At 34.6% G+C, this 10576-nt stretch overlaps 1 protein-coding gene across 1 annotated transcript; it reads left to right on the top strand.

Annotated features, from left to right (window-relative positions):
• The first annotated feature begins 6692 nt into the window (after nucleotides 1-6692).
• On the top strand, nucleotides 6693-9800 carry LOC140953770 (uncharacterized). Its single transcript, XM_073403160.1, has 3 exons — nucleotides 6693-6847; nucleotides 8394-8585; nucleotides 8786-9800. The coding sequence occupies exons 1-3, from the start codon at nucleotides 6693-6695 to the stop codon at nucleotides 9798-9800; spliced, it is 1362 nt and encodes a 453-aa protein (XP_073259261.1).
• The last annotated feature ends 776 nt before the right edge of the window (nucleotides 9801-10576 follow it).

Here is a 10576-nt window from a genome sequence, read left to right as displayed (position 1 = left end):
CATGGAATTGGCTAAAACTCAAAGTCACGAGTTCGAATGTTTTGAGGATAATTATTCACCGACTATCAGCACGCAGGGATGTCGGATTAACACAAGGAAGTTTAACACCAAAGGAACATAGCCTTTACAGAGCTTTAAAACACGGCATCCACCAACACAAACTTGACTTGAACTTTGAGTAAAACTAAACAGCCTCTACCAATAATAACAAACTCTCACTTGAACTTCAGATATCTTACGGCTTCCGCGAACTTGTAAACACAATACCCGAAAATCGACCTTCGTCACACTTGCCTAAACACAGCAGTCCAGCCCGTGGGAAAAAACTTAGTTCTTCAAAAGAATTCGCTTGGAACTTGTATACCGTTTGACATAAGGTTCTAGAAAATACTAAACAGCAGGCGAATACTTAGTAGCTTTTCGACATATTTTATGATTTCAGTAACTGATGCAAATCTGTTGACTCATGCTGAAATGTAAACATGCCCTAATTAATTATTTATAGCAAATCCAAAAACGTAGAGAACGTTCGTGAAAGTCACGCAACGCATGAAAGCAATTTTAGTACGTAACACTCAACAAAGACAAAATGTCTTTTTGCAGCATTTTGTAACTTTAAATTCATCATAAAACAGTTCGAAGGGAGGGCTCACTCGTGAAATGTTTTTCAACACTCGAAGAGAAATTTCGTGTCTCTGCGCGGCCACGAAATATCCTCTATTTATTCCTCGAGTAATTAAAGACTAAACTCGAAGTGATCTCAAGATATCACGAAGTAGTCCGGTCTCATTTCGTGAAATAGTTGAAACAAGCCGAAAAGTCACGAACTTGCAAGCCCAATCTTGTCCCTAAACTAGTGCATCATTTCATAACTATTTTTCATATCCCAAACTACCTTGGGTCGCAGTAGCGCAATCGGCTTATCTCTCAACTTAGAGTCTCCTCTGATCTGACGCGTCACACTTCAGCATTATCTGAAAGTTAGTCTGGTGTTCTCGTGAACGCTTGTAAAATAGATTGATTATTTTGATGTTATTTTGCCAAAAACAACCGCTAATTGACCCCAGGGTCAATTGACACGTGCACGTCACCTTAGTTTTATGCATCGATTTGAGCTCGTTAAAAGGGAGAAACTAACAAGATTCTTTTAATATGTACCTGTTTTAATGAAATACACGCAATCTTCAAAAGGAGAGGCCGTTCAATGGGTAATTTCTGTTCTTGAGATCTTGTAGATTGCAGCATGGCGTCTGCGTCTGCGTCTGAGTCTAGGTCTGTTTTCCCGTGACTGCGAAATCAGAATAACATCCAGAAATAATTCTCCCTTGAATCTTCGTAAGTGAATCAGCTTTGCGGTGCCTTACCTGAGATAAAAAGTGGGCCGAATAGCAAAACATTTCTTTTCTTTGTGGAACGCAGTATATTGCTGAGCGATTGGTGAGTAAACAAACGTGGGAAAGTACGTTACCTTTGATTGCGTGACTAGCCAGTAAACGATAGTCTCCAGCGAAACGTAGGATTCGCAAAAGTCTTGCTGATGTATATTTAACAGTTTGTTACTATAAATTTACACTTGGTTTGTCTAAAACTTTAAACAATGCATATCTTTCCAAAGGTACAAGAATGTTTCGAAAGATCCACCCTAAATAACTGTGGGCTACTCCTTTTTCCCCATCACCGATGTGCATTTCCTTTCCACTGTCTTTTGCATGAGGCTTGTATGACTTTTTAACTGTTATCGACACTTAAAACTGGCCGTTTAAGGCCTGGTTTAAGAACTTGACTGACTTAAAAAACCGTCGCGAACATGCGCTATTATTGTTGGACTTTGGAAGCTTTAAGCCCAAAATGCTGGTGTAATCTCGAGAAATTTGCCCAGGTCTAATTATAAGACAGGGAACGGGTACTAAGAAAGGGACGGTCTCATTTAGCAACCCGTGGACAATCTGGGCATGCTTGCTTTCTGTCGCAGGGGCAACCGTTAAGGCCAGGTACGCCGCCCCTACCCGAGAGGATTGCATGGCATCCACCATTTCAGTCGCTTTTTCCACATCATGACCTTCAATTATCGTGAATTATAATGCGGGCCTTGATCGTTGCCACCTTACCAGAAGTCTAATGTTCGCACTGTTAGACCATGAGAATCTCTATTATTATTCCATAAATGCACGATTGATTTTCCTTGCTCAGCTTCCGGTAAACCGATACTCCGAAGCAAAAAATAGCTTTACAACGACTCTATCCAGGCCAGAACTTCTGATATCAACAAATATACCCCCCCCCTCCCTAAAGAAAGCAAACGTTCCCCGAACTACACTCAGTTCACTGGACAAAACGCGCTCGTGAATATACCAAACTATAGCCGTTCATCCTACAAGCAATCTCAGTTTCAGCAGGCGTGGCCACGTTTCCAGTTGCTGTAAGATTAATTCGACACCTGTAACAGACACTGTAAATTAAATAGCAGCCACGACGCCCTTCTTTGAAACCGTCAGGACGAGAAAGTTTAACAGGTGTGCGCGGCGGTTTCCTTTTCTTCCTTCCCTCCCATTGTAGCACTCACATTCTGACCCTGATATTAATTCTAGTAGTAATCAATCGTTCCTGAGCCGATAGGCACAATTATACCAGTTTCCTGCAAAATATGCTGTGACATCCGTTTGCTCATCCCCATTTCTGCCTTCGGCCGCTGATTAGGTTTGGTTCTGTGCTTTGAAATAACTTTAGGAACGAAACATGATACGTGAGGGGCGTGTCCGGCTAAGGGGAAGTGACTCTCGGTGGTGAAGACATATACTGAGCTTGTCAGTATTTCGTTGCCTGTACCACGTCGCGAAAATAGAACAAGCCAAAGAAAAATAAGACGCCTTTCTTTCACCAGCCCCCGCAGGTTTTTCGCATTACTTTTTACTGCACAACTGATTCTACCTTTTCGAGCCGGAGCGAACATGGACGCCCTTGGGGTTAAGTTTCCACTTCATTTTCGGCACCTGACTAAACGCAAGCGCTGACTTGTGCGCCTATGCTTCGTTTGCACTGAAGTAGCAGTATATGACCGCGACAGACTTGCTATCCTTGGTTTGAAACCGCAATGGTCAAGAACAATTTCTTGAAAAGAGCAAACTATTTCCTCCTTAGCAGACATGGAGAACAACTACTAGGACTTAAGCAATGCCATTGCTTAAGTCCTACTAGACTTGAAAAGAGACATCATAATGCTTTCTCTTGTTAATGATTTATGGCTAAACAGTACAATTTCATGTAGCTTTTACGCAAAATTAAATACTTAGTTGTTTCCAGAATTGCATTTTACAACAAATTACAGAAATTTAACTAAGTTTAGATCTCATAGATAAGAATTGAACGGAAAAAACTTTTGGGGTAAAAAAGTAAAAAAATAATGTTTGCTGCACCTGTTGCTGTTCAATGCACCTTATGACATTTCTGACTAATCCACTAGTTACCCATGCCTTAAAACCGCCTTGAACCTTAAAATTTAATCCATTTGCCTTTCATGCGTAGTGCAAATATCTTCTGAACACTCCGGGGTTGGGGGTAAAATCAGAGGAACAGAACATTCAGTTACTGTACCATTCTTAAAAGTGGGACAGTATCTTTGCTAATCATCTTAGTTAACCGCTTTTAAAATAGGACAAAAGGACACCTGGTCATACAGGAAAATGAATTTACTGTATCCCGAAAGCTTTAGTTTCCCGTGCGCTTATTTTTCGCAGGAGACAATCGATAACTGCCTGGTCACGCAATCGGAGGTGAGTAACTAATTAAAAGTCATTGATACAATCGCCGCTTATCCGACGCTTAGCAAATACGCTACGTGCTGCAAAGGATCCAAATTGCAATAGAATGTTTTTCTTTTCGGTCCACTTTTTATCTCAGGTAAGGCACTGCAAAGCTGATTCGTTTACGAAGGTTCGAGCGAGAATTATTTCATGATGTTATTCTGATTTCGCAGTCACGGGAAAACAGACCAAGACTCAGGTCCACTCGCAGACGCCATGCTGCAATCTACAAGATCTCAAGAACAGAAATTACCCATTGAACGGCCTCTCCTTTTGAAGATTGCGTGTATTTCATTAAAACAGGTACATATTAAAAGAATCTTGTTAGTTTCTCCCTTTTAACGAGCTCAAATCGATGCATAAAACTAAGGTGACGTGCACGTGTCAACTGACCCTGGGGTCAGTTAGCGGTTGTTTGGGGCAAAATGACCTCAAAATAATCAATCTATTTTACAAGCGTTCGCAAGAACACCAGACTAACTTTCAGATAGTGTTGAAGTACTATATCTCATTAGGTAGTAAGCGCAATTTGGGGTGATTTGGAGAATTCCCCCATATAGAAAATTCGATTTTTGTTTTAGCGGTAAATTGTTGTATTTATAAGCATTATGCAAATTACGTTCAAAATTGTGCTCGTTCGTCGATATTTTATTCTCCAAATCTAAAAAAATGTGCTGTTTAGAAATTGTTAACATCTGTTTTTTGAGATTTAAGTGGAAGATTACCAACATATTCGCTCGTTTATGAAAGTCAGCTCATTTCTGTCGCTAGGCTATATTGCCGTGTTCGGCGGCTAATTTTAGGCCCGCAGACCGTTGACATCAAAAATCGCAAATAATTCCCAAATTCGGCCGCATTTTGAAATTTAAACCTCAGCAGTGTTATAAATTCATTAAAACCTTATTACAGACTTAAAATGAGGGTAGGTTAGGTTTTGAGCTGTGGCCACGGTTTGCTCGATTTTTCTATGCATTCGCTCTTAAAGTGATACTCGACACTTAAACTTTTCAGATAACTTTAATTTTTCTGTATCCCAATTTTTAGCCAATTTTATTGACTATCCTAGAGTGCAAAGGAATATCCTGAGGATAATAGTCACTGTTTGACCTGTTGTTACTTACATGTACTTTACTTTGTAAGCGGCGTTAGCATCAGCATAAATTAGAGAATTCCAATCGAATTCACACAAAAGGTTGTTAAATGCATTAATATTCTGACTAGAGAAGTTGCGAATGGCAACACTTTCCTTAGGCTTAATTGTTGAAGAATGAGCATCAGTGTAACAGAGTGTGAAGATTGGTAAATGGTCGGACAGATCATTAATAATGAGTCCATTGTCACACAAGGCAGAAATATTGTTAGTAAAAATATTATCAATCAGGGTGGCGCTGTACGAAGTAAGTCGAGTTGGTCTCGAAATTAGCGGGTAAAGAAAATGAGAAAATAACGCATTAATAAACTCATTCGTAGCTGAATGCAAATCAGTGTTAAGAAGGTCTAAATTGAAATCACCCATTATGTAACACATTTTATTGTCCCTGGTTACCCGATGAAGCAATTGGTGAAAAGATTCCAGGAATTCATGCAAATTAGCAGAAGGAGGACGATAAACTGTACCGATAATAAAGTTTTTTCCATGCGGATTTTTACCCTAATAGTTATTTATTTTTGTCTCAAACTTGTATTCGTAGTCCTCGCTATTCCCAGAAAAAATGGAGAATAATATTTTACCGAGGTAAATTTTGATCTGCGATATATCTGGCTTCAATCTCTTTCAGTGGCACAATGAGTTAGCTAGTATTTTGGCATTCATTCTTTAAAGCAATGAAATATAACTTTCATATTCTCATCTTGAGAGATTTGTAGTTTAATTTTAAAATGTGTGGTATGTGGAACTCTCGTCAGAAGCAGGATTTAAGAAACCTTTCTCGTTTTGGCAAACAGATTAAACATCCTAGAGCACTTGTTAATGTTTATTATCATTCATTCAAAATATTTCTCCGTTTCTGATTGGCTAAAACCATACGCATAGTTCACCATAACCACCTACTGATGACCAATGACGTCAAAAGTGCAGCATATCTGCATGGAGGTTAATGCGCCGTTAACCGAGAAGACCTGGGGACGAGGTTGAGTTGTTTTGGTGGTGAAAACAAAAATGGTGGGCATTTCACTCAAGAGTAAGAACTAGGCTAAATAGTAGCTAAAAAGGGCAAGAACAGCAAGAAGACAACTCGAAGGGCGACATCTGCTATGAGGGTCTCAATGGGGTTAACCGATAGGTGTAAAACGGCCAAAAATTTAGCCGATATCCGTAAAAATTGAAAAATTTTAACCGTTAGCCGTAAATAGTAGTAGTAAGGGAAATGGGTATCTCGCCTCAACTCACACAGGATTTCAACTCAACTAAAAATGACAAGGATTTAATAGAAACTCAAAACGTCCAGGATTTCAACTCAAATAAAAAAATTTCCAAAATTCCTGATTATGCAAAAGATTATAAAATGAATATTTTTTCATAATAGGCATTGATAAAGCATTTGAATATTATATTGAAAACTTTGATCAAGCTGATGAAGGAGTATTTTATAAAAGGTTAAACACTATTAATAAATATTTGAATAAATTAGAAAAATATACAACTTATAAAAAAATTAAAGCAGAAGAAATAAAATATTCTAATACTCTTTTAGATTTACTTCATGAGTTAGTAGATAATTATTCTGATGAATTTATTAGAAACGTAGATGATGATTTACCAGGGTGGAGTAAATACTATTGGAAGATTTCATGATATGTTTTATATTGTTAATTAATCTTTTGATTATAGACTTAAATGCCCCTTAATATAAAATTGATTTAAAAGAATAAATCTTTATATTAAGGGACATTATGGCCTACCAATCAAATGATAACGATAACGATAATGATTTTGATAATATTCAAGAAGATCTTGATTATGATCAAATAAAATTAAAACGAGAAGATAAAAGTGTTCAAGATTATTACGATAAACTTGAATATGATGATTTAAGATTAATGGAAGAGTATGAAAAACAACGACTAAAAAAAATTATGAAAAATATAATAAAAAACAACAGATAATTGAAAATATAAAAAAATTACAAAAAATTAACGAAAAGATGGAAAAAAATATTCCTTTGAAAGAAAGTGAAAAACCAAAACGGTTAAGAAAAGAAAAGAAAGAAAAGAAGAAGATTAAAATTAAAACATTTGAGGAGTATTTTGAGGAATGTATAAAAAATAAAAAGATTCCACCAGATACTCCTTCTTACTTTCGTAAAGCTCTTGAAAGAGCTATTAATGAACATGATCAAGGAATTATAAAAGAAAAATCATCTGTAGAAAATTTTGCTAATAAGTCTGTCATTGAAGGTGAACATGGTTTTACACCAATGGAATTTTCTAAAAATAATGCTAAAAAAGACTTTCTAAGAAATAATAGGAAAATTAAGTTTAGATTGGTTTTAGTTTGTTTAATGGAAAAACAAATAATTGATAAAAAAAAGGTGTTATTGGAATAGTTGAGGATAAATCATATTTTAATTCTGAGACTCATATTAATCTTGAATCAACAGATGTAAAAAGATTACTTGCTTTAATTATTAAAAATATTTTAAATAAATTAGAAGAATATCAAAAAAATGGAAGTGGATGGTATTTTAAAGAAATAGTTAGTCTTGAAATACATACTGTTGAATATAATCCAATGAATGGATCATCTTACATTCCTCTTCCAGATTGGATAAGTAAAAAGAGAGCAATAATTAATATTCAAAACAGAGATGAAAAATGCTTTCTTTGGTGTATACTAAGATATATTTATCCAAGGGATAAACATGATTCACGATTAACTGATTTGAAAAAGTATGAGTATAGTCTTAACACCAAAGGAATTAATTTTCCTATGAAATTAAAAGACATATCCAAATTTGAAAAACTTAATCCATCTCTTCCAGGAATAAATGTTTTTTCAGTTAGTGATAACAACAAGTTTTATCCTTTAAGAATGGCGGAAAAAGATTGTCAAAATACAATTGATTTATTTTTATATGAACAAGATGGTAAATCACATTATTCTTTTATAAAAAACTTTAATCGTTTGTTTAGATCGCAAATAACTTCAAGTAAGAATGGTGAAGTATTTATTTGTAAAAAATGTTTTATTCATTACACTAAGAATGAATTATTAGAAAAACATATTTTATACTGTTCAAGCAATGAAACAGTTTCTGTTAAAATGCCACCAAGAAACACAAAATTATGTTTTAATAATTACAACAAACAATTCCCAATTCCTTTTGTTGTTTATGCTGATTTTGAATGTTTTACTAAACCAATGAGTAATTGTTGCCCAAATCCAGAAAATTCTTACTCTTATAATTATCAAAAACATGAACCATCAGGATTTTGCATCTATATCAAAGGATTAAATCCTAACATAAATTTTAAACCTATTCTTTATACTAAAAAAAACGAAGATGATAATGTTCCTGAAAAGTTTGTTTCTAAAATAGCATGGATAACAAATAGGTCATACAATGATTACTACTGTCGATCAATGCCTCTTAGATTAACAGCAAAAGAAGAAAAAGAATTTCGTAAAGCGGAGTTATGTCATATTTGTAAGAAACAACTTGATGATGATAGAGTTAGAGATCATTGTCATTTTACTGGTCAATACCGTGGAGCTGCTCATAACAGTTGTAACCTACAATGTCGAAAGCCAATGATACATCCAGTAATATTTCACAATCTTCAAGGGTATGAATTGCTCATTTGTTTATTAAACAGTTGTCTAAAATACCTGGTGATATTAATTGTATTCCTTCAACAGAAGAAAAATATATTTCCTTTTCCAAAAAAATTAAAGTTGGTGCGTATCAATCAAAGCGCACTGGAGAAACAGTTTCACTTTATTTTGAAATACGATTTATTCACTCATTTAAGTTTCTTCAAACTAGTCTTGCTAATCTTGTTGGAAATCTACAACCAGATGATTTTATTAATACAAAAGAAGTATTTGAAGATCCAAATCTTTTAGATTTATTAACTCGTAAAGGAGTTTACCCATATGATTACGTTTCTTCAATTGAAAAACTTTCTGAAACACAATTACCTCCAAAAGAAGAGTTTTATTTAAAATTAAACGATGAAGATATAACTGATGCTGATTACCAACACGCAATGAATGTTTGGAATAAATTTAATTGTAAAACTATTTGTGATTATCATGATCTTTACCTAATGACTGATGTACTACTTTTATCAGATGTATTTGAAAACTTTCGAGCAACTTGTTTAAAACATTACAATCTAGATCCAGCACATTATTACACATCTCCTGGTTTGGCATGGGATGCATGTCTCAAAGAAACAGGACAAGAACTTCAACTATTACATGACTATGACATGCTTATGTTGTTTGAACGTGGTATACGTGGTGGAATAACTCACATATCAAAGAGATATGCAGAGGCCAATAATAAATACATGGTTAATTATGATTCTGATAAACCTTCTAATTATATTCAATATCTCGATGCCAACAATCTCTATGGATGGGCAATGTCACAATCACTTCCTACTCATGAGTTTAAATGGATGCATGATTTAACAATCGACTCTGTAATTAATATTCTTGAAAATCCAAAGAAAAATAAAGGATACATATTTGAAATTGATTTGGTTTATCCTCATAAACTATGGAAATCACATAATGATTATCCTCTTGCTCCAGAAAAGATAAATGTTGATGGAGTAGAGAAACTAATTAGTCATTTTAAACCAAGATCCAAATATGTAGTACATTATCGAAATCTCAAACAATATCTTGAGATTGGAATGAGACTAACTGATGTCCATAGAGGAATATCATTTTATGAGTCCCCTTGGATGAAACCTTATATTACAAAGAATACCGAACTAAGAAAAACTGCAGCAAACAGCTTTGAGAAAGACTTTTTAACTGATGAATAATTCTGTATTTGGAAAAACTATAGAAAACATAAGGAAACGACAAAATATAATACTTGTTGATGATCGTAAAAAAGCTGTAAAACTAACAACGCGACCAAACTTTGATCGAGTAACAATATTTGATCGCAAACTTGTTGCAGTTCATATGAAAAAAAACTGAAGTATACTTTAACAAACCAGTTTACGTTGGACAAGCAATACTGGATCTGTCAAAAACACTTATGTTTGATTTTCATTATAATTACATTCGAGATAAGTACAATGACAGGGCTGAGTTGTTGTTTACAGATACTGATTCACTTTTATACCTTATCCATACGGATGATTTTTACAAGGATATATCACTAGATATTGAAACCAAGTTTGATACATCAGATTATCCACCAGATCATAAATCTGGAATACTAACAGGAGTTAACAAAAAAGTAATAGGAATGTTTAAAGATGAAGTAGCTGGTCGTCAGATTACTCACTTTGTTGGTCTTCGTCCGAAGCTTTATAGTTTTAAGGTTGAAGATGATAAAATTATAAGAAGTGAAAACCATGTTATTTACTCAAAGGAAATAAATAAAATTGCTTTAAGTTCAAATGTTGATAAGCGTAAAGTGATGGAAGACAAAATACACACTTTGGCTCTTAGATGAAATTAAACAAAATGACTTTAAGTTAATTAACAATAAAATAAATGGCTTACACAAAAGAGCAAATAGAAGAATATACAGAAATATTAAATAACTTTAAAAGACAGGGAGAAGAAAGTAATAATCTTTTTACTT

This window comes from Porites lutea, chromosome 12 (assembly GCF_958299795.1).
Source record: "Porites lutea chromosome 12, jaPorLute2.1, whole genome shotgun sequence".
Taxonomy (NCBI): Eukaryota; Metazoa; Cnidaria; class Anthozoa; order Scleractinia; family Poritidae; genus Porites; species Porites lutea.
This window is presented reverse-complemented; position numbering and strand designations above follow the sequence as displayed.